Genomic DNA, 24,933 nt, shown 5'->3' with positions numbered 1-24,933 from the left:
TATTTGGGATGCCAGCGTTCTTTACAAAGCTGTACACTCACTACATTGTTGTAAGTGTCATTTCCTCAGTGTTGTCACATAAGATATAATAAAATATTTTAAAATGTGAGGGGTGTACTCACTCTTGTGAGATACTGTGTATTAGGGCTGCACGATATTGGGGAAAAAAGAACATTGCGATATTTCGTTTTCAACGATAAATATCACAATATTTCTCTTTGTTTAATGCAGAAGATGGATTAGGCAGAGTTGGGACTCACAGTTGTGGTAGGAGGTAGAAAAACACAGCCCGACGTGACATCTGTCCCACACGTTGCCTCTGCCACCCTGGAGCTAGTTCTCTTGACGGAGCGGTGAGCGCGGCACAGCGAACCAATCACGTGGTAGCGGCACAGGGAACCAATCATGTGGTAGCGGCACAGGGAACCAATCATGTGGTAGCGGCACATGGAACCAATCAGATGTGCAGGCTGCTTACGGCGCGCTGCTCACCGCTGAATGCGTGGGACGGCTGCCAGCACTGTGAGTCCTCCTCCGAGTCCCGACTTCTCCCTGCCTAATGGTAAATATCGCGTCTTCGGCGATATGAATATCGCCCGCAGAACGATAGTCGATATCATATCTACTATCTACTTACTCACTGGCCACTTAGGTACACCTTGCTAGTAGCGGGTTGGACCACCTTTTGCCGCCTTTCTTTGTGGCATAGATTCTACAAGGTGTTAAACATTCCTCAGAGATTTTGGTCTGTAGTGACATGATAGCTGATTTGTCGGCTGCACATCCATGATGGGAATCTCCCGTTCCACCACATCCCAAAGGTGCTCTATTGGATGAGATGTGGTGAGTGTGGAGGCCATTGGAGGACAGTGACCTCATCGTCATGGTGAAGAAACCAGTGGTGAGATGATTGGAGCTTTGTGATATGGTGCATTATCCTGCTGGAAGGAGCCATCAGAAGATGGGGACACTGTAGTCATAAAGGGATGGACATGGTCAGCAACAATACTCAGGTAGGCCGTGTGGTTTAAACGATGCTCAGTTGGTACTAAGGGGCCCAAAATGTGCCAAGAAAATATCCCCCACACCATTACACCCCCACCACCAGCCTGAACCGGTGATACAAGGCAGGATGGATCCATGCTTTCATGTTGTTTTACACCAAATTCTGACCCTCCCATCTGAATGTTGCAGCTGAAATCCAGACTCCTCAGATCAGGCAACGTTTTCCAATCTTCTATTTTCCAATTTTGGTGATCCTGTGCGAATTGTAGCCTCAGTTTCCTTTTCTTAGCTGACAGGAGTGGAACCCAGTGTGATCTGCTGCTGCTGTAGCCCATCTGCTTCAAGGTTTGAGGTGTTGTGCCTTCAGAGCTGGTATCCTGCATACCTTGGATGTAACGAATGCTTATTTAAGATTTGCATATTAATACAGAGGAGTCGGCAGTACAAAAAACGGAGGAGTCGGAACATTTATCTACTGACTCCACATCCCTGATTTGAGTTACTATTGCCTTTCCTCTGGAACCAGTCTGCCCATTCTCCTCTGATGTCACCAAGGCATTTTCCTCCATACAACTGCCGCTCATTGGATATTTTCTCTTTTTCCCACCATTCTCTGTAAACCCGAGAGATGGTTGTGCGTGAAAATCCCAGTAGGTCAGCAGTTTTTGATATAGACCAGCCCGTCTGGCACCAACAACCATGCCACGTTTAGTGTCACTTAGATTCCCTTTCTTCCTCCATTCTGATGCTCAGGTTGAACTTAGTCTTCACCATGTCTAGATGTCTAAATGCATGGAGTTGCTGCCATGTGATTGGCTGATTAGCAATTTGTTACCACTTCCTGTATATAACCCCCACATATCTAAATGCATAGAATTCCCTCAGCAGTCTTTGTTGCTTGGGTGGTCGGTGTTTGTCTCACATTTTGATCTGTGTCTATAGCCGTGACCTTTCCTGATTTTTCCTGCAGTTTTTACCTGGACACCCCCAGCTGACCGAGAGAGTAAGAAAGCGGCTGTACTATGGCTGGGAAGCCGAGTGCCCCATGGAGAACCTGTCCAGCCCTGTGGCCGGTGAGTACCATCTGTATACCTGTACTTAGTGTCAGCAAAGATTGAAAGGACAACTCCTCCCAGCTGAATTAGACATGTATGGGGGAGACAGATATTTGAAACTTCTAGAAGGGTCCAGCAGAGGCTGCAGCAATATAATGGAGAGGAGGTTAGGAGAGATGGGGGGCCAACTCCAGGCAGATAAGACAAAAAAAGGACTACAGCTCTGTAATTATACATCAAGTGGCTTTTTTAATACAAGCCGTGTACCTGACCTGCTATCAGCCTATAACAGGGGTGTCAAACTCAATTTCATCGTGGGCCGCATCAGCATTATGGTTGCCCTCAAAGGGCCGGTTATTATTATTACTATTATTATACAGGATTTATATAGCGCCAACAGTATGTGCAGCACTTTACAATATGATTATATCTGTAAGATTGGATGTCCAGAGCACCCTATGCCCCCTTACACCCTTACATGAGATGTCAAGAGGCCCCCCCCCATCATCAAAAGTAGAGTCACCCACCCTTCCTTACATAAAGATGCACCTCTTACCTTGTGCTGCTGCCAGGAAGAAGATGCGGATGGATCTGGGAAGAAGAGAGTGCAGGGTCTGGAGGAGAACCAGAGTCTGCTGAATGCTGAGACTAGTGGAGGCAGAGGCAAGGTGGTGGTGTGGCTACACACAGAGGTGCAGGATCTGTAGAAGGATTTCTGCCTACCTCTCTGCTGCGGACTGCTGGGAAGGGGGGGGGGGGGGCAAAGACGAGCCTTTCTGAAGCTGCACAGAGGAGTGCAGGACCTGGCAAAGGAGTTCTGTCCTCTCTGCTTCTGCCTACTTAGACAAGGTGGGGGCAGAGACAAGGGGGGTGCTGCAGGAGAGGTGCAAGGGCCACATGAAATGGCCTGGGGGGCCGCATTCGTGTTTGACGCCTGTGGCCTATAACATTCCTTGTACAGCAGGGCCAGAGTGTAATAGGAAGAAGCAGCACAAGAAGCCAATCAGATCATGTGCTGATAGAAGTATAAAGCAGAGTGACAGAGATGAGCTCATCGGTCAGCTGCTTCTCGCATAGGCTCAGAGGAAAGGGCCAGGATGACCTAGGATCGGAGGGAGTGGGTTGAATGATGCTGGTCATAAGACTATCTACATCAACTGGGAGAAATAAAGTACGGTGAGGAAATTCTGTGGATTGAAGGAGAATAGTCTAGTCTAGTCTAGCACAGGGATTCCCAAACTATATGGCCCTGCAGTTGTTCAGGAACTACAATTCCCATCATGCCTAGTCATGTCTGTGAATGTCAGTTTCACAATGCCTCATGGGATGTGTAGTTCTGCAACAGCTGCAGGGCCGTAGTTTGGGAATCCCTGGCTTGCAAAAACTGCTTTTGTGATTTTATCTTATAATGGGCTATTCTTATTTTTGGCTGGAGTTCTGCTTTAATATATTGAGACTGATGAAAAGGAAAAATGCAAATCGTGACCCTTTGCAGGTGAAAGGATGCAGCTGAGATCTCACTGGCTGCAACTGCAGAGGAGGAAATGAAAACTTTCCTTATTTTCTATTGGGGACATCACCGCTTTGTCCTTGTTGTAGTGACTCATACATGAAGCAATTTCCCGGGGTTTTGTTCTTCTTTTTAAAGCAGTAAATGTCTCATTCATCTAGGAAATAAATTCAATCAACTTGAGGGATTTAAAAGTTAAATGGCTTACTTCTCCAGTGAGGCTCTACTTTTAATCATTAACCGGTTGCCGACCGCCGCACGACTATATACTGCGGCGGTCAGCCCCGGCCAGGCAGAGTGACGTACCGGTACGTCACTCGCCTGTCACTGACTTGTGAGCCAATTGCGGGCGGGCGCGCGCCCGCCCCGGCTCGTTCACTGACAAGTCAGTGCGTGTGACCGGCGGACCCGATCGCTCCGGTGAAGGGAGAAAGGCGGACGGCTTATGTAAACAAGCCGCCTGTCATTCTCCCCTGTGTAAAAATGAAGATCAGACGGTTCTACTATGTAGAACCGTTGATCTCTGTTTTTACACCAATAGCCATGTCCCTTTACAGTTAGAAACACGCCCCTAGGACACACTTAACCCCTCCCTCTCCAATACAGTTAGCCCCTTCCCTGCCAGTGTCATTTTTGCAGTAACAGTGCATATGTATATAGTAATGTCACTGGTAACCCCAAAAGTGTCAAAAATGTCAGTCAAGGGTCCGATTTGTCCGCCGCAATGTCGCAGTACCGCAAAAAAAATCGCAGATCGCCGCCATTACGCGTTAAAAAAAAAAACACCAAAAATGACAATCTTTCCCTTTGTTAGTAAACGTGATAACTTTTGTGCAAACCAATAAAAATACGCTTTTTTTTTTTTTTTTTTTTTTTTTTACCAAACATATGTAGCATAAAACAAATTTGGCCGAAAATGTTAAAAAATTTAGATTTTTAATTTTTTTTTTTGGGGAATTTCATATAAAAAAATGTGAAAAATATTGTTATTTTTGCAAAATTGTCGCTCTTTTTTTGTTTATAGCGCATGATCAAAAAATCGCACAGGTGATCAAATACCACCAAAAGAAAGCTCTGTTTGTGGGAAAAAAAGGATGGCAAATTCGTTTAGATACAGCGTCGCACGACCGCGCAATTGTCCGTTAAAGTCACGCAGTAAAAAATCGCAAAAAACCCCCTGGTCTTTTAGCATCCAAATCCTCCGGGGCTTAAGTGGTTAAGTAGTTCTGTAGCCGTGTAGTTAAAGTACAACTAAAGAAAAAGATTTATTTTCCCCATTTTAGATAGAGCAAGTGAGGGATATAACCTGTTAGAGTTTTTTGCCATCTGTGTACTATTGGGGAGATTTCCCTTCACTTCCTATTTCATCATAGCCAAAACAAGAAGTGAGAGGGAATCTCTGGTTGTCACCGCAACTAGTGTCCCTTCTGGAAGATTTCCCTTTGATTACCTGTCAGGTTTTTCCTCTAATCTTCTTCCAGGAAAGCACCTGGAGAAAAGGGTAGCTCCACCCACTTTCCTGGGAAACACTACAGCTAAGATCTTTAAAAGCAGGATGACTTAGTTTGTTTCCTCCGCCATGATGGGAGCAGTGCGTGGGAACCGTGGTATGGCGCTAGGCTCTCTAGGTGGAGGGGAACTGTTGTGCCTGGTTTTTGCCTATTTTTCATGGCCCATCCCTGCAGCCTTCCCCCCCCCCCCCACCCAACTGTTCTTCCCCTTTCCGGGTTTGGCAAGAGTAATGACGGGCTGCAGGATCTTGAGCTTTCCAAAGGTGAAGGGGCCTGCTGATTCTGGTGGTGTTCCCAGAGCTCTCCACTTGCTCAAGTACCTTTTTTTTTTTTTTGCCACCTGTGTGCGGGAGATTTCACTTCCTGTCCCATACCCAAAACAGGAAGTGAGAGGAAATCCCTCCAAAGTGAGAGAATCCCTTGTTTTCACCAGAACTAGTGTCCCCATTGGAAGATTTCCTTTATTCCTGTTCTGGAGACTACCTTTAATCTGGGATTTTTTTACTTTCACCTTCAATGATGATGGTAAACAGGACAAATGGAGAGGGTGAATCTCCTTAAGGGCACAGACAGCAATAAAAACTGACCGGTTCTAATACCTCTGCACCCTATTCAAAACTAAAAAAAAAAAAAAAAAAGTTTGCCTTTAGTAATACTTTAAAATGGACTCTCCCACCCGACCCTCTTTAAGTGGTTGTAAAGACTGAAGGTTTATTATTACCTTCATGCATTGTATGCATGAAGATAAAAAAACTTTTCAGTGTGCAACTCCCCTTAATATTTACCTGAGCCAGATCCCGTGATGTGCATGAGAGCAGCTGCTTTCCCAGGTATTTTCCTCCTCATTGGCTAAGATGCATCCGCAGGAGCCATTGGCTCTTGATGCTGTCAATCACAGCCTGGAAGGACAGTTGGGGGTGGGGCTGCGCCATTCTCTTTGTGTCTTATGGAGAGCAGGGCTTGGGAGTGAGCACACACAAGTGCCCCCATAGCTAGCGATTTGCTGTGGGGGCATTTAGCAAAGGGGATGGGCTAGGATCGCCATTGCGGAACCCACGAAGAGGAGGATCGGGGCTGCTCTGTGTAAACCCATTACACATAGTAGGTAGGACATGTTTGTTTAAAAAAAAAAAAAGTTTGCTTTTACAATTACTTTATTTACCTGAAAACAGCCATGCGATCTTTAGGGGAAATGCAAGAACTTTAGTATATCTACTGGGCTCTCTACTATGCATTGCAGACACTGTGGTCAGTCCCCCCCCACCCCTTGCAGATGGGAAACCATGCCAAAAAATATTCTCCTTAGGCTGTATTGTGCATGCATAGTATGAGCTGTGGATCAGTTAATGAACAATCACAACCTGTTCAACAGCTTGTAGAGTGCAAGTGTGAGATTTTCCTGGAGGCACTGGTGACGTGGCCATGTGAGGGGACACGAGTAAGAGCTGGGACACCATCACCACAAAACGTATCAAAGTCTTTGTGCACTGGGAGGTTTTAGGTTTGTGAGGGAAAATTCACTTTAGCAAGATTAAAAAAAATCAATGAGCTAGAACTAGACAAAAAAGGAATGCTTTTTAGAGCAGACTTGAAGTAATTTCACCCAGAACTACAAGCCAGCACTATGCAACCTGCATGCGACTATATAGTTAGCTGAAAGCTACATAGCCGAGGAACGAATGAAGTGGCGTAATGTGCCACGGCACAACATGGGGATAATGGCCATGCTAAATAACATTTAAAGAGTTTAATATGGTGCACCATGCCAACTTCTGCAAGATAGCAATGTGCTTTTGGTAGTGATAAGGAGGGTACAGGGCGCTAACATTTATAGCAATAATGATCCTATGAACAGCACTGACATAATGCACAAATGGCTACCCTGACAATGTATGGGTGACAATGGTCAGTTATGTAATATAGAAGGCAGCAATCATCCAGCGGTTACAATATGCAGGCAGCAGATCGGCAACTTTTGCACCACACAGCTAGGAAATAGCTGCTTGTGGTGATATCTGGGCAATAATATTCAGATAACAAATGGACAGTTGTGACACTATGGGGTTGTTTTACTAAAACTGGAGTGCAACATCTGGTGCAGCTCTGTATAGAAACCAATCGGCTTCAGATTTTTTTTTTTTTTTTTTTTTGTCAAAAGCTTAATTGAACAAGCTGAAGTTAGAAGCTGATTGGCTACCATGCACAGCTGCACCAGATTTTGCACTCTCCAGATTTAGTAAATCAGCCCTTAGCCCTCTTTCACATCGGTGTGATTTGACATGCCAAATCGCAGCCTATTGCTGGCAGCGGGCGGCACTGTCCCAATCGGTGCGATGCAGACTTTGCTGTGCAGCACTGATTTCCAAAAGTAGTTCTTGCACTACTTTTGGCAACTTTGGGGGTGACTTCAATAGACCTCCGTGCATGATCCCGCACAGATGTCATTCAAATCGCCCCCAAACTTGCACTGAAACCCGGGTTTGAAATCTAATCATGTCTTAATTTTTTTTTTACAAGGTTGTCTCAGAATATCTGTCAGTATATCTGACATGGTTTTTCTTCCTGCTTTCTCTGCTTTGCCTGGGGCCTAGTTTTAAAATGAAAATATTAAAAATAAACTAGTACACTATAGCCTTTTTTTTTTTTTTTTTTTCTTCTACTTTCTGATGCTGCTTTATTATTCCTTAGGGCAGGAATGTCAAACTCCCATTTCATCACGGGCTACATCCTCAGCCCCCCCCCCCCCCCCCCCCCCCCCCCCCCCCAGCACTCACATCTCTCCTCACTGAGCTCTGCAGTGTCTTCACCTCTCCACCCATTTTTTATTCTGACAGCTCAGACACGCTTTGTAAATTCACCACTTTGGATGTAGAGAAGACTGCATATAAAGAGATACACCTTATGTAGGAGGATTTATTTTATCTGTGTATCACCTGAGGCCAGTCACTTCACTGGATATATATATAAAGGTTTACAACCACTTGAAAGATATGTTGAGCTTTATTTTACAAATCATTCTATTGACTGTGACGTGAAGGAATTAATACTGGAAAATGATACATTGGTATGACAATTTATTTATGACTGTTGGAGGATGTCATGCAATTTCCTGTTATACCAAACAGATTGTATAAGAGATGGTGTCATGAGATTACTACAAACATCAAGGACTTTGCAGCAAAATAATTCATGCCAGACTCTTATACTATAGATTATATTATATTTTATATTCTAATATATCATTATATATATGATGACGACGACGACATGCTCACTGGAGTCATTCTGGGACAGTTGCAATGTGCCAGAAATGCACGCCTAGCTGCGCACAGGCAGGTGTTTGTTATTGCAGAAGAGACTTTGCATGTCTCTTCTCGACTAAATAGTTGTCTGCTTGTCATAGGTTTTAAGTGGAACTAATCTGTTAGGTTTCTATCTCTTTCCCCATAGGGGGGGATTTTTCTCTCCCATCCAAGAAATGTTAGATATGGTCATTACTGTCGGAGAACACAATAAATAAAACATATAAATGGTTCTAACCCTTCCCCACTGTACTAAAAATGTTCAGGGAGTGTGGAAAATCTCTCCAATAGAAACACAAATAGTAAGCCTTATCTGTTGAGTGTATGTGTTTTTACCTGTTTCTTTCTAGGGTTGAGTTTCACCCTTTGTAGTTACTTATTTTTTTTTTTCTTCTTATTTTTGTTCTCTCGCTATGCAAGACATCGCCGTGGAGTTGCTACAGAAAGCTGCTCCCAGCCCCATTCGTCGCCTGCAGAAGAAGTATGCCGTTCATGTATCTAGGTAAGAATTGCATATGCTTAACCGCCTCCATACCGGGCCCTTCCTGCCCAGGCCAATTTTTCCGCTTTCAGCGCTGTCACACTTTGAATGACAATTGCACATTCATGCAACACTGTGTCCATATGACCTTTATGATTTTATTTTTCACGCAAATTGAGTATTCTTTTGGCGGTATTTAATCACCACTGGGTGTTTTTGCTAAATGAAAAAGACAAACTTTAAAACAAAAAACATGTTTTTCTTCCTTTCTTATAATATTTTTGCAATTCTTTCTTCATAAATTTAGGCCAAAATCCTATTCTACATTTCTTGGGTGATAACCCAAATCGGTGTATATTATTTAGTCTTTAGGAAAGTTGGAGTCCACAAACTATGGTATTTATATCTGAAAATCAATAAGCCCTGATATGCCGACGGCCTATCATTTCTTGAGGCCCAAAAACACCAGGACAGTACAAATGCCCCCCGAATGATCCCTTTTTGAAAAGTAGACAGTCCCAAGGTATTTAGTAAAAGGCATGGCAAGTTTTTTTTTTTTTCCACTTTTTTGGAAAATGAAGAAATATAATTAATTTTTTCTTTTTTTGCATATTGTTACCAGTGCAGTACAGCATTATACAACAGGTGTGGCAGTGTAATGACGGACACTGGTGACGGCGTGTGAAAAAAAAAAAAACATTGTACTATGCGAAAGCAACCAGGATTTTTTTTTTTTACACATTATGATTGTTTATGCCAGTGAATTTCACTGGTATAAGCAACCAGTTTTACTAAATGAAACGGTTTTGTTGTAATTGGCTGTGATTGGTCACAGCCAGTCACATGGTACAGATATGCTGTGATTCGACCTGTCTGTACCATGTGATCACTGTGACCAATCACAGCTAGCAACACAATTGAACACAATGGATGGCATGAAAGGAAGCCATCCATTGTTTACAATTGGCGTGATCTGTGGTCACAGCGATCACATGGTACTGGCATCGGGCTGGTAGACTGATCAGTCATTGACTATTAGTTGGACACAGCCGATGACAGCGCCTCAGTGAGGCCCAACTTGGGATGAACAAGTATAGTGTCCACGCGGAACGATGAAAGTCCCACCTGGCTGTCATTTTGCTATTGGCCGGATGGGAACTGGTAAATATTGCCAATGCTTTACTGGGGTGTAATCTACCCTTCAAGCTACCATGCACAGATGATATTTTCTCTTGACAGGTTTTCTCCTAAAGGCTTAGTGCACTTTAAGGGCCTGTTCACACTTGTCCACACACACTAAAGCAGGGCTCGACAATCCCCGGGCGCCAGGTCGCATTTGCGACTAGAATTAGCGACCTGGCGCCTGGGGGTGCCCTGCAGAAGGTGTCCTGTCATTTTTGCCCGGACTTCCGCGCACGGAGTGCACGGACTTCCGGGCCGTCCGAAAATTGAGGCCCCGGCTTTTCGGCCTACTTGAGATGACAGGCTTCCAATGGGGAACTGGCGCCCTCTTGTGGAGGCCGGGAGTAATGACTGTTGTAATGACTGTTTCCACTGCCTTTTTGTTCTCCATTCATTCATTACCATCTCCCTGTCTCCTAACTTTTTTAGCTGGCTCCTAGATTTCAGGAAAATTTGTCAAGCCCTGCACTAAAGCACACAAAGCATTTTGCAAGCAGTAGTTTGATTTGGACTGCAGAGAGGTGTGGCAGGGGAGGTATGATTAACGTTTTATCGCATCAAACAGCTCCCTTTTTTACTTAATTTTTTTTGTGTGTGACCGTGAACTTCACAAAGTTACACTTCATTCGTGTCAGCCACTTGCGCTTGCAGTGCAGTGACATGCAGGGCCAAGTGTGATATTAGGTGAACACCATCTGAAGTGACAACTCTGAGTCTGCTGGGGCTACTGACTCCAACAACAGTCTTAGGACTTTTAGAGGTCTACTCAAAGGAAGGCTTTTACAGGTAAATAACATGCATAAAATATTGTAAATGCACATGTACACTTTTGTGATGAATGTTGCTGAAATGAATATCTGGTGACAGGTCCCTTTAAATCCTTGACAGACATTATTGACCATGCTCCTGATAGCTGACTCTGTGTGTTGTAGGGAAGCTTGTATCTCCCCCTGCTCCATGATGCTGGCTTTGGTTTACATAGAAAGACTTCGCCACAGGAACCCGGAGTATTTGCAGCAAATTTCGTCATCTGATCTGTTTCTCATATCCATGGTGAGTAGTGAGGCCCAGTCATGTGATCTTTGTCCTCCAGCTTTTCTCTTCACTGAAGATTGAAAAGCTAACCTGCTTTTCCTGTTTGCTTGCCGCAGCTGGAAATGCCTTGCAGGTGATACACGTGACCAAGTGTGTGATGGCAGCTGTTAAAAAGAATAAAAACAATATTCATCTGGAATTGAGCAGATTGCTATGTGCTGAGTAGGAGGCTTTTTGTTTAGTTTCCCCCCCCCCCCCCCCTCTTCAGCCTAGTATATTGTGGCTGGGGGGGGGGGGGGAAGTGTTCCTGGCTAAATACGCGTTGATGGATGGAAACATTTTTGATTTACCCTTCAGCCAGTAGACGTCCCCCATAATGTAATGCAAGCGGTGGCCACACTATTTTTTTTTTTTTATTTATATTTTAATGAATGTGGAACTTTAATTAATTAATTTGCATTTTAATTAGGCCCATGGTGCAAATGCATTGTAGATATTTTTGTTCTTAGCATTTTCAATAATCCAGGCAAAGCTGTATTACCTCATATGACTATTATATGACCTGGTAAATATGATTGAATACGCCTTAGGGCTCTTTCACGCGGCCGCTCCGATTTTGTTTATTTTTTTTCCACTGCGGCACTTTTTTTTTTTTTTTTTTCACGGACACGGATGACACTTGCGTCATCCGCTCCGTATGTTCGCATATCATCCCATCCGTTTGCGAATGATATACGGACATAATGTATGTCTATGGGCATTGCGGATGATACCGCTGACATCCGATTTTGCTTCCTTTCCGTTTTTTAAATGGAAGAAAAATAGGGTTCTGTTCCGTTCCAAAAAAAACGGAACAGAACTGAAAGGACAAATCGGATGTCAGCGGATGGTCATCCGCTGACATCCACAATCCCATTGACATGCATTATGTCCATATTTCATCCGCAAAAAAATGGGATGAAATACAGACATGCGGGGAGCGCCCGTGTGAAAGAGCCCTTAGCCCTTTACATATTGTAAAAAATAGTGAGGTAACATCACAACAAAACTTTGCATTAAAGCGTAACTACACGGCATCTGAGCACCCCAAACCAAAGATGCTATTTAATTAATTTTTAATATTCAAAGCAAACTCCTCCATGCTTTATTTTGCTAACGTTTCACTTTGAAAAAGTCCCCTCTAGCATTTCTGGCTGCAGCCATCTTGAGAAAGGGCAGATGATTCATGTAGCATTTACTTCCTGGAATCCATCTGTCCTTGGCACAGGCATGTGGGCGGGAGGGTGTGCTTAGCTGAGCAAGCCCCTCCTGCAGACTCCTGAGATGCCTAGGCCAGTAACTGGAGAATTTTGAAAAGATTAAAACAAGTAAATGATATACTTTCCTATCTATTTAGTAATGCTAGCAGCATAAGGATTAAAAATAAATCGATGCGGATTGAGAGTGTGAGGTTCCATTTTAAATAACCTACATAATTCTGATAGATATATGTGTGTATGTATGTGTGTGTGTATATATATATATATATATATATATATATATATATATATATATATATATAATATTGTACTCTACCGATGGTGATCTCCTAGTTGCGCTACCCCAGGATGTGCATTATGGGTATCATAGGAAGCACGTTCGAGACTTTATATTTTTTTATTGCATTCCTTATTCAGGGGGGGACAGGCTGCTATATGAAGGGTAAGAAATAGGACTGTGACATAATAGTAGGAGGGGAGAAAACGGGATTATGGGTTGGATGCTGGGGTGGTGAATGGGTGAGGATGGGGAGGAAAGAGGCAATGGTTAGGTTTTAGGGTAAACGGTCAGAGGAGAGCGAGTTGAGGGTAGTCCTTGTGCTTAGGCGACTGTCTTTTGAGAATGTTTTCATGGTGCGGTTGTCTATTGCAGTGGTCCTCAACCCTGGTCCTCAGGGCCCACTAACAGGCCAGGTTTGCAAGATGACTGAAATACATCCCAGGTGATATCATTTGCTGCTCAGTGATTGCAGTGCTCTGGTCTGCATCTCCCCAAGGTAATACTTAAAATCTGGCCTGTTAGTGGGCCCTGAGGACCAGAGTTGAGGACCACTGGTCTATTGGATAAAATGAACAACAAAGTTAAATAGCCAAGCTCCGCTATGTAAGTAGTGAGTGATACTTGCTTGAGAGTGTGAACTGGTGCGAGGAGAACCAGCTTTTCCTGTGGCATTCCTTGTGGTGCTGCAGTGAAGAGGTCAGTGCTGTATGCGTGACAGCTCATCGTTCAGTGAATACGGCTCACGGTTATCATATGACATGTCTGGTTACAGATGGTTGCCAGTAAGTATCTGTACGATGAAGGCGAAGAGGAAGAGGTTTTTAACGACGAGTGGGCAGCAGCTGGGAAACTGGATGTCCAGGTGGTGAACACTTTGGAGATGAACTTTCTCCGGGCTATCGTAAGTTGCTTCTTGTACTCCTGATATTCTTCATCTTGCTTTGTTACAGTAGAGTTGAAAGATGATGTCTGTGAAGGATCTCATTTATCCAGGTCATCAATGTAGTTGGTAGTAGCTATTGAGCTCTGTAACCAGGTTTTTGTTCAATAGAGAAGCTATGGAAAGGCAGGAAAGAGCAAAAAGGACACAAGTGCTGCCTAATGGTAGCATGCAAAAATAGAAGATAATGCTTTTTAATAGTTTGTGTTTACCTGAATGAAAGAGAATTTTATTTTTATGCAGTACATATTGGGTACAAAGCAAGCCTGTCAACATAAAAAAACACATTAACAATCGTATTTGCATCTAGTACTTTAAAGCAGGTCTCCCCTCCTTTAAAGTGGTTCTAAAGGCAGAAGTTTTTTTATCTTCATGCATTCTGTGTGCAGCAGCCCCCATAATTACCTAAGCCCCATCTCAATCCAGTGATAATACACGAGAGCCACGAAGTCCAGGGACTCTCTCTCATTGGCTGAGACAGTCAGTGAGCCAATGAGAGAGAGCAGCGGCTCGGGTGCCCCCATAGCAGCTTCTTGGCTTTGGGGACACTTGGCAGGGGGGAGGCGCCAGGAGCGCCGGCGGGGGACCCAAGAAGAGGCGGTTCTGTGCTCAAAGTCGCCCCGACTTCGGGCGACTAATGAAGTCGCCCGTGCACCGTGACTTCGGCGCGGCTTGCAACGACTTCACATAATGGAAGTCAATGCAAGTCGCTCCGACTTTGCAAAAAAAGGTGCAGGACCCTTTTTCTAAGTCGGAGCGACTTGAGTCGCTCCGATTAGAACGGTTCCATTGCACAGCATGGAGCGCTACTTGTCAGGCGACCAAGTCGCCTGACAAGTCGGATCAGTGTGAACCGGCACTAAAGGAGGGATATAACCCGTCAGACTTTTTTTTCGCCATCCTATCTCCCTTCACTTCCTGTCCCGTAGCCAAAAGAGAAATGAGAGGAAATCCCTGCAAATTTAGGAGAATTCATTGGGGGGGGCCCCCAGGTCACCAACACTAGTGCATTTGTGTTTGTTTTTTTTTTTTTTTTTTTTAGCTTTCAAGGCTAATGTTAAACAAAACAAATGCCCGTTCACACTGGGGCGATCCGACTTGCCGGGGCGACCTCACAGGTCGCGGCGAGCAGCTCGCACCGTGACCTCGGAGCGGCCGGCATGGACTTCATAAAATTGAAGTCAATGCAGGTCGCTCCAGGTCGCCCCAAAGTATTACAGGACCCTTTTTCTAAGTCGGAGCGACTTGTGTCGCTCCTATTAGAACGGGTCCACAGCTTCTCTATGGCAGGCGACCTGTCAGGCGACCAGGTCGCCTGACAGGTTGCCCCAGTGTGAATGGGGTCTGAATCTCCTTAATGGGAACACAGCAATAAAAATATGATAGGGGTCCCAGTCCCTCTTCACTCTATGCAACACTGAAGGCAAAACTTTTATTTATTTTTTTTTTTTTAATTCTTTGGTTTTCTATGTGCGCAGTGGGAGAATGTATCCCACAATGTGGTGTGTGATCTGCATCGCCTACTGCATGGCTGTGGCTTTGCCACATTAAGTTTGGAGGGGGATGCTTAACACTGCTGCCTTTAAAATTTACCTTGGATATTATAAAATTTCATATTTTAATTCCTAAACCAATAATGGCTGGTTCTTTAATGGTTACATTTGTAACCCTTTTCAGCGTTAAATGCTTTCGTCACTTAGTATTTTCAGCCATTTGTGTGATGGTAGGAAACTGCCTAATGTTTTGTATTAAACAATAAATTAGAAAATGTATAACATTGTTTTAGCATGAGTGTATGTAAAAACTTTCTTTGTATGGAAATACAGGACTGGGGACTCTACACCCATCCAGGGGAATTCTTTGAAGTGCTGCGGTGGCTGGAGGGAAGGTGGGTATCTTATTCTCTTATCAATGCGGAACTCTAGACAAAGTTTTTATTGCTGTGCTGTTTGTATTGCCCAGGCTGTTCCCTGCTTTCTGTGTCTTGGTTTTCCCTCGTGTTTGTGTTAAAGGACTAATGGCCGTACACGCGATCTGAAAATCAGACGAAAAATACTGCTTTAGAAGCGATCGTACGATAATCGGATCGTTGGTACAGGGCTTTCGAGAGCCGATCACGACAGTTCATCCGATATTATCTGATCAGACAAGCATGAAAAGGTTTCTCATATACCAGATCGTGCGATTTTCGTTTTAATCAGCACAGCTGTTGTCCGAAAATAAATTACAAATATACTACAACACATTACTTCTGAATTTTTATCCTGTCGTACAAGAATTTTCGTAGTTTTAGTAACTTCTCCATTTTTTTCGATATGACATTAGCATGCAAAAACAAACGATCTGTCATCCGATTTTCAGATCGTGTGTACGGGCCATAAAGCTAGGAATATTTACCTCTGCTCCCAACAGTCTATCGTCCTTAGCCAGGATTTTCTCCCCGGCTTCTTTTGGGTGCTAGTCTTAAGACATCTTGATTGGCTGGTATGGGATGATATCACGCCCGTGCATGTGTGGGAGTCATTCATCCCAGCACATCCACATATATCGGCGCCGTGCTGGAACGTGTACATTCTGCAGTAGATTGCAAACAGGAAGGTGAGTTTATTTTAATGCCGAAGAGACCTTGTATGTCTCTCCTGCAATAAAGAGCCTTCCGTTTTTTTTTTTTACACTTCCCTTTTTTACATTTTTTATTTTTTTTTTGTTTTATTGCTTTTTATCGCTTTTTTTATTTTTGCTGTCACAAGGAATGTAAACATCCCTTGTCACAGCCATAGGCAGTGACACAGGTACTCTTTATGGAGAAATCCCTCCTCTGCACTTAAAAGCATTCAAAACGCCAAGTTTGGCTGTTTTTTGCATACACTTTTTTATTATTTTTATGGCTTGATCAGTTTAAGTGATCTGGGCGGCTCTGCAACCACCTAATCGCTTTTATTGGCAGGTCCCTGTGCTTGATTATTGCTTTGGAGGGTAGGGGAGACATTGGGATCTAATAAAGCCCCTTGATGTCTCCATAAGGAGTACCTGTTAAAATGCCCATGCTGTCACAAATGAAATCTACAGAAATGCAAATTTACACACGTCCTGCAGGCATATATGAAAACTGTGATGGCACTACACGTGTGAAGTATTGCCAAAAAACATGAGCATACAAGAGCGATCATTCACAATTAAAGCGTTTGTTACCCTAAAAAAAAAAAAAAAAAAAAAAAAAGATCCTGTTCCCTTAAAGCATTTTTAACAACACCGTGCTTGTGCTGTGTTATTTGGCCCCATGTAACACCTAAAAAACAAACCTGGCTGATCCTGCCAGTTTCTATCCTCCCCCCCCCCCCCCCCCCCCCCCTCCCTGTACACTGACCACGGTGTATCATGGCCACTGAGCCCTGACTTAGGCTAAGTTCACATGTAGGCGTTTTGGGGCGTTTTTCTCCTCTAGGATCAGCTCAAAAAACGCCCAACAAGACAAATCCTATTCATTTCCATGGCCCCTGTTCACATCTGAGCGTCTTGACGTTTTAAGCAAAACGCCCAGCGCTCAAAAGTACATAAGCTTCTTTTCGGGCAGATTACAGGCGTTTATTTTTTTCCATTGGTCACTTGTTAACATAAAAACGCCTGTAAATGGCAACGCCAAGATGTGAAAGTAGTCTTAGTCAGCGTACGTGTCTGTCATCTGCAGCCCTGCATTGTCCTAAGCCCTCCTCCCTCCCTGCCTGTCTGTCTGTTGGCTCACTGGCGCCGCTCTGCTCCCCCCTCCCTGCTGCTAAAAAAAAAAAACTGATCCTTACATCATCCCCTCTGTTAGATTACAATCTGTATCCTAGTGCCTGTGCTTTATTAAAGCCGATTTCTACTTGTTTTCACATCGCTGCTCAGCCGTCACGTGACTCCCGGCTCTCTCCTCCTTCCCCCAGCTGACGTCAGGTTTCGGCTCCACCCGCTGGAGATGTCAGACGGGGAGAGAAGAGAGCCGGGAGTCATGTGAGCGCCAATAGGCGCTGTGAAACCGGGTAGAAATCTGCTTTTTTTTTTTTTTAATGCACAGGCACTAGGATACAGTTTGTAATCTAACATAGGGGATGGTGTAAACATAACATAGTGGCTTAACAACCACTTTAACTCTACACTGATGACCTGTAAAGGCATTTAAAGTGTCACCTATAAGTTTAGGTTTTGTAGTTTGTCGCCTTTTCACGGGGTGTGCAGTTTTGAGTCTTAACATGTTGGGTATCTATGTACTCAACACAACCCCATTTATAGTCTATCAAAAAGTGTGTTGTATCGTGTTTGTGTGCACCAATAATTATTTCAGTGTATTTTTTCTTAAAATGTGTGTTTAAATGGCTGCGCAACTATCATGTGGCACAAAAAATGGAAAAAAAGCGGCCACCATTTTATTTTCTAGGGCCTCTGCTTTTACAAACTTTATAATGTGCGGGTATTCTAAGTAATTTTCTTGCAAAAGCTGATTTTTGTGTGCCCAGGACAGGAAGTGGTTAAAGAAACAATGCACCTTCATAAGAATAGTGCTAAATATTATGCAACAAGTAAAATTTTGTTTAATTTGGGCTGTAAGTAAAAGCCTGTTTGCTTATCTTGTAATTCTTTTACCTTGTAAGCATTTATGAAAGCCATAATGCTGTCCGGTTACACAACTTCTGAGCACTTTATACTATGGGAAGTGTAATCTGGTTTCTTTGTCTCACCCTTCCAGGGTTGCAGAGCAGCAAGGTATGAAGCGGGGCTGGTTCACTTACACAGACCTCTCAGTTCTCCTGGAACAGGACCTGTGGCAGAAAGTCTTCAATGATCTCTGCCAGCAAGTCACCAAGGTGAGGAATGTTTCAAACATACTAGTGCCGTGTTCTACAATGCATATCACACAACGCAAATTATCGTATACACAAAAAAAACATGGGACTTTTGTATAGAGTCTATAAGTCAATATTTAACTAAAAAACACATAAGGCAGCGCTAACAGGTAAAACAACTATATATGCAGTGCTAAAAAGAGATATATAAAAATTCATATAACTGTGATCAAAATATTAAAATACTAAAATACATATAAAAGTGCATTTGTGATCACTAAAAATCAAAGTGCAGAAATAGGTTACATCACGTGTCCATAATACAACCATATACAAAGTGCAAAATATATAATAAGGTGCAGTCCAAAGAAGGTTTCTTCCAAAAAAACTAAAGTGCTGGAAAGGTGCTCAAATCCATATCCATAAAGTGCATGCATGCACTTTTATATGTATTTTAGGATTTTAATATTTTGATCAGTTATATGAATTTTTATATATCTCTTTTTAGCACTGCATATATAGTTGTTTTACCTGTTAGCGCTGCCTTATGTTTTTTAGTTTTTTTTCTGGTATTTTACCTAGTGAGCAGCAGCTTCAGGATTTAATATACATTTTTTTATTTTTTCACTTATTTATACATCACAGCGAGGGTATTAATTTATTGATTTTACATATAAGTCAATATTTGCTTGTGATATGAAGTGAACCACTTTTCAAAATAAGTCTCCAGTGCTGAACGTGCTTCTTGTTCCACTAATATTCCATCACTCAGTGCAGAAACCTCCTGCATGCAATATGTGGAGCTTTCACCGGATGTGCTCACATGAGGTATATGACTGGACAATCAAGTATGGTCAAAACCTGCTTCTGTCCCACCACTGAGGACTCAAATTGGTCTTTCTAGATCCTAGGATAACTCAGATTCCCCAGGCTGACTTCATACTGTGATGTTACTCCTTGTTATGCCTCCATTCAGCCGTATATACATTTAAAAAGAAAATCGCCTTACATACTGCTTTATCGTTTTTAAAATTGGTTTGCCATTAAAAAAAAAAAAAAAAAAGCCAAATAAAACACATTATCTAGGTGCTTACAGTGCACCAAACTTTAACAGCAGGTGTGATGAATCCAATAGCCAATTTCAAAACCGTACTCCGGGATATTAGTTACCACATTGCCTCAATCTCCTAACATTGTGATGTCATCAAGCCCCCCCCCCCACTGAATTATTATTATTATTATTATTATATAGCGCCGACAGTTTACGCAGCGCTTTACAACTTGAGGGCAGACAGTACAAATACAATACACTTCAATACAGTAGGAATCAGAGGACCCTGCTCGTTAGAGTTTACAATCTAAGAGAATTATTACACGCATGCATTTATATGAGGGTGTAGGAGGTAAAACACAGTAGTTTGAGTATACACATAGCAGCTCGTAAGATTACATCCATTTTAAGTGAGTAATGTGTTGGATTATTGTTTGTTCATAGTGTTGAGAGGACAGGTTTTCAGTTTGTAAGAGACCTGAAACTGGGATTAGAGGTTAACTTTACAGTGGGGCAATGAACCTAAATAGCTATAGCCATAGCTACTCTGTAATGGTATCACATCTTTGCCAAACTCCAACAGTCCCCAGGCTTGCCGGCCTCTCCTGGGAGTCTGAGACCACCAAAATCTGCCTGAAGATGGAGAGCGGAGGTAAATTGAGGAACTATTCTGCAGTCTGCCTTCGTGTACAGGTAACCTGGTAATGATCATCCAGGAACAGTTCAGTTAGGAATTGAAATTCAGAACGCAGGGATCCCAGCTGACTGGGACAAAGCAAATGACCAGTCTGGCTCAGTCAAGGGATACATTAAGGATCTAATAGAACTCTGTGTCCCTAAAGGGAACCGACCATCTGTAGTATGCTATCGCATCTCCATCCTATTGCCCTCTTGCAATAGTAAGTTAAAATAATGAGTGGTGCGCTATATCAATATATTGGGTGTATATTCCAAACAATTAATACATAAATACAACCTCAAATCTAAACAAAATATATATCAGTGCAGAAATGTATATGGTGTGAGAAGTCCCAAGACACAACTGTGTCAATAGTAGGACCACCGACAGTGGTGTATTGGTGACAGGTGATAGTTAATTCAATTGGTGAGTTGAAATTCCCTCCACCTGCTGGAATTCCTCCTTACCAGACGGAATAGAATAAGTGCTTTTCTATGGTGAAAATAAACGATCCTGGTGCTCAAACCAAACGAAGTGCTCCCCACCGTGCATTCACTAGAGCCCGTCAGGCCTCTTACCAGATAAATAGGGTTATCATGCACTGCTCACTGCTCTCAGATCCAACCGATGTTGGCAGCCACAATGGATGTAGAAGTCATATACCACTCCACTGTTCACAGTCGGGTAGATTTCTATGTCCAGACAGTGCTCATGGCCACTTGTTATAGGTGATTAAGAGGATCGTTTCGCTCCTGTCACGCAGGGTGTCCTCCGGGCACGGGTCCGGGCCGTCCGTGTGCGGGGATGAGGTGAAGGTGGGAGGGCTCCGGGTGACAGAGGAGGAGGGTCTCCAGGCCTTTCCTGTCTACTCCTAGACAGGAGAGCCCGGGAACACCATGGGTTGTGTTTGTAGGTGGGGCAACCCTTCTTAGCACTAAACATTTTCACTTTTATTAAATTTTTCAGTAGCTAAAAAAAATTACATCAAGCTCATGACTGCAGCTATGGATGTGAGCTTGTTATAAGCACTTGCTGACAGCGTGTATAAAAAAAAGTATGGGGTCAGCAAGTGGTTAAGAAAACATCATTTTAAACTGAGAATCAAATCCTGTAATTGTATTTTCAAATTTAAATGCATTATAATTTTTATTTATTTTATATTCTATCCACTTCTCTCCGTACAGGCCACTTACTCTTTATTAACGCTTTACTCATGGTAACTTTTTCTGTAAAAGGAGTCTTCACAATTTCTGCCTATTTAGAGCATTTATCCAATGTAGTGCAGTTCTGCCACTCTGATAAATTTCCCTTTAATCGGGGTTCTTCTGGGGGCAAATAATAAGGGTCTCCTAGTTTATTTTTGCACGTTGGACAAGTTCATAACCGAGACCCTATTGGTACTAAATTTTGTGTAATTGATCGGGTCATGCAAAATTGGAGAGATCTCGCTAAGAATAGCCCTAGTAATGAGACCTGTTGGAATTGGAGGAGTTGTAAAGTCAGGTTTTTTATCTTAATGCATACTATGCATTAGGATAAAATGCTTTCTGGGTGTAGTAGCCTCCTCAGCACCCCTGATACTTACCTGAGGTCCTTCTCTGTCCATGAGTCCCTGGGCTCATGTGTTGAGACTCGAGGACACATGAGTCCAGGGACCTCGGCTGTCCGGGACTCTCCCTCCTGATTGGCTGGGACACAGCCCCAGAGCTGTTGGCTCCCGTGGCTGTCAAAGTTGATTAGCCAATCCGGAGAGGGGGGTCAGATCCGAACGGCAGCTCAGCTTGGGTGCCCCCATAGCAAGCTGCTTGCTGTGGGGGTACTCAACAGGAGGGAGGGGCCAGGAGTAGCAACAAGGGACCAGAGAAGAGGAGGATTTGGGCTGCTCTGTGCAAAACTAACTGCACAGAGGAGGTAAGTATAACATGTTTTTTTTTTTTATTTTTTTTATTTAACGAGTCTTAATCACTTTAAAAATTAGAAGCTCCTCACCCCAACAGTCTCAATATGGGAATAGATTTAAATGGTTTTCTCACTAATTTATAAACTTCCACTTTTTATTAGGGATACACTTAATAGTTGCTTATATTTTGAATGTAGTTTTTTTTTTTTTTTTTTTTTCTTCTCCATAATCCTTGTAATTTATTGCATCTATGTAGATTTGCCATAGAAGTATATTTAGTGGAGGATTTGGTAATTGACCACCAGATGCCGCTATTGTTATATTAATACCGAAGACTCCAACTTGTCTCACAACTTGTCGAACTCCAATGACGTCACTTCGGAGACTGTACATCATAAATAATTGGAGATTTTGACAACTTGGTGTTTTCAAAGAACAGGCAGCAGCGTATACTCTCCTGTACATGCTATGAGTGGACATTGATAGTCCGGCTGCTAGTTGTCACCGCCTTGGAAGGCGGCCTTGTTTTTGGTTACTAGCAGGCGGACTAACAATGTCCACTCATAGCATTTATCTGAGTATAAAGGCTGCCGGTGTTCTGTGAAAATACCACGTGTTTGAAATCTGCAATTATTCCTGCTGTACACTCACTGGAAGTAATCTTAGTTTTTTGGCAGAACACCGGCAGTGAATAGGGTTAACTTTTATAGTGTTTGGAGCAGTCTGTGGGCTTGAACTCCCCTCTCACTAGCTTTAGTGCCAATAATTAACTAATTACCATTGTGGGTTGTACTCTGCATGATATCATTGACAGGAGCCATCATCACACAGATCACATACCACAAGGAAGGAATAGGTAATGTTGCGTAGGACTTTGGCCAACAAGAGGACAGTTCCTATCTAAGAAAAGCAATGCAGTCCCACCCTTTTGCAGCTTCACCGAACACTGCACAGATCAAGCTACAGATCACCCACTTGCAGAGGTATTGTCAGTGGCAGCCAGCGTTGGGCGCCTCCCCGACAGCTCCCAAGTCCTGTCGGAGTCTCTGTTATTTCACATGCAGCTTGCTGTACTCCAGACCTAATTCCAGGCTACATGCTGAGTGCTGTCGAGCATCATATTGGCCCTGTGTTAGGCACCAGAGGTTTAGAGAATGGTGGGTTCTCTTTACCTTTGATCCCATTAGAGCAGGGGGCTCTAAAAATGTAAAAACTAAGGGCCAAATTGCTGCCCTTCAAACTTTAGGGGGTTGGTCTGTAGCCATTGGTAGAAAATGCCCTGACATTGGTGGGCATAAATCATACCATAGGTTTGGTGGTCAATGGGAGTAAAAAAAAAAAATATTTTGTCATTGGAAGGAATAATGCCCCATCATTGGTGTCAGTGGAAGGAATAGTCTAAAAGTGCTGCTGTGCAGGTGAGTAATGGCGCTGCCTAGTTTGAGGTAATAAATATATTGGTAGAAAAAATATATATTTGCTATATTGTAAACGTATGAACACTATAAATGTGGCTGCTGATCCCACTCAAATTGATCCCTAATAGTGGCATCTACTCATAGGGTGTTGAATAGGTAATAATGCTATGAGTGTTGAAAAACCTTAGTACAGGTGAGAAAACAAAATAATGAATAAATATAGAATGTGACAAAAAGCTAAAGTGCTGGTGTAAAATGAGTGTCAGCTTATTCCATGAATTCAATAAGTACTCCCCCGTGCTAAAAATTAATATAAAACATCTAAGTGCACTGTGCTTCAGAAATAAGGTGCAAAATTCACAAATCGCAAAAGTTCTCTGTAGAAACCCCCATACATGGGGAGTTATTTTTCCTTTAAAGTGTGTGTTCTTATTATAGCACTGTGTTAGTCCATAAAATGGTGCTTAGTGACATAAAAATCATCAAGGTGCTTCAAAATAAACATGGTTGTAAATAAAATCCAAGAAGAAATCACTTGTGCTGTGACAGGCTCCCCGTGAACTCACTTGTGTCCCCCTTGGGGATAAACTCACCAGATTGCAGACTCCTTACAGGGGAAAACAGCCTCTTAAGTGTGCCTCTCAGGGATGAATTCTCTGTCTCCAGTGGAAGATGGTAAGCCTCTTTGCAGTATTAATCAGATCCGTAAGAAACCCCACTCTAGTGGTTTCACTCCCCTCACTTCCTTATGGTAGTGTTAGCCCCCAGTGCAGTAATATCACACAGTATTTATTAAAGAACAGTACTATGTCATCTTAAAAATGTAAGAATGAAGGTTTACACTTTAAGAATGTGTAGGTGGTTTTGACCACTTGGGCAATGACCATGCATGATCTAATGTACATGGGGAGCCTGTGGCTGGAAACCTTGATGGAATTGACACTTTGCTTCATACTTGGTCAGGTTGGTCCCAGTTTTGAACCTCTGACAACAGATGCCACTACCTAAACCACCCCACAGCTAAACGTACTCTTGTTTAAGCCCAATGGTTAACTGCACCATCATATCCAGATCCCTGTCAAGGTGAACATATAAATTCACTTTAAGATATTAAAGTAAAAAGGCAAAACTTTTCAGTGTGAAGGGGGATTAGAACGGTCTGTGTCCCTGTTGGGGAGATTCACCTCTATTTGTTGTGTTTACCATTTGCCAGAACAGGAAACCCAGGGGAAATCTTCCATTGGAAATACTGGTTTTGGTGACGACCAGGGATTCCCTCACTTTGGAAGAATATTTCACTCCCTGTTGTGGCGAGGGGACAGGAAGTGAGGGGATATCTCCCCAATGGGGTGGGAAAGGCACACCAAAAAAAACCTAACTAAGACTATAACCCTTTCTTCCTCTGTCCAAAGTTGAGCATTTTTGCCTTTAGTCCTACTTTAACCACTTGCTGACTGCCCACAGTATGTGTGTGTGTGTGTGTGTGTGTGTGTGTGTGTGTGTGT

The 24,933-nt window shown here is 43.0% G+C and overlaps 1 protein-coding gene across 1 annotated transcript in view; it reads left to right on the top strand.

The window, feature by feature from the left end:
- The window catches only part of CNPPD1 (cyclin Pas1/PHO80 domain containing 1), a 31,543-nt gene that overhangs the window by 4,205 nt on the left and 2,405 nt on the right, over positions 1–24,933 (top strand). The window contains exons 2-7 of the mRNA XM_082260106.1: positions 1,976–2,078; positions 8,804–8,885; positions 10,979–11,099; positions 13,393–13,521; positions 15,387–15,448; positions 18,284–18,401. Of these exons, the coding sequence (XP_082116232.1) occupies positions 1,976–2,078; positions 8,804–8,885; positions 10,979–11,099; positions 13,393–13,521; positions 15,387–15,448; positions 18,284–18,401 (615 nt within the window). The remainder of the gene's footprint in view (positions 1–1,975; positions 2,079–8,803; positions 8,886–10,978; positions 11,100–13,392; positions 13,522–15,386; positions 15,449–18,283; positions 18,402–24,933) is intronic.

Source organism: Pelophylax lessonae, assembly GCF_965119305.1.
Source record: "Pelophylax lessonae genome assembly, chromosome: 6".
In the NCBI taxonomy this organism is placed as follows: domain Eukaryota; kingdom Metazoa; phylum Chordata; class Amphibia; order Anura; family Ranidae; genus Pelophylax; species Pelophylax lessonae.
The sequence above is the reverse complement of the archived record's forward strand: the minus strand, read 5'-3'. Positions and strand labels throughout refer to the sequence as shown.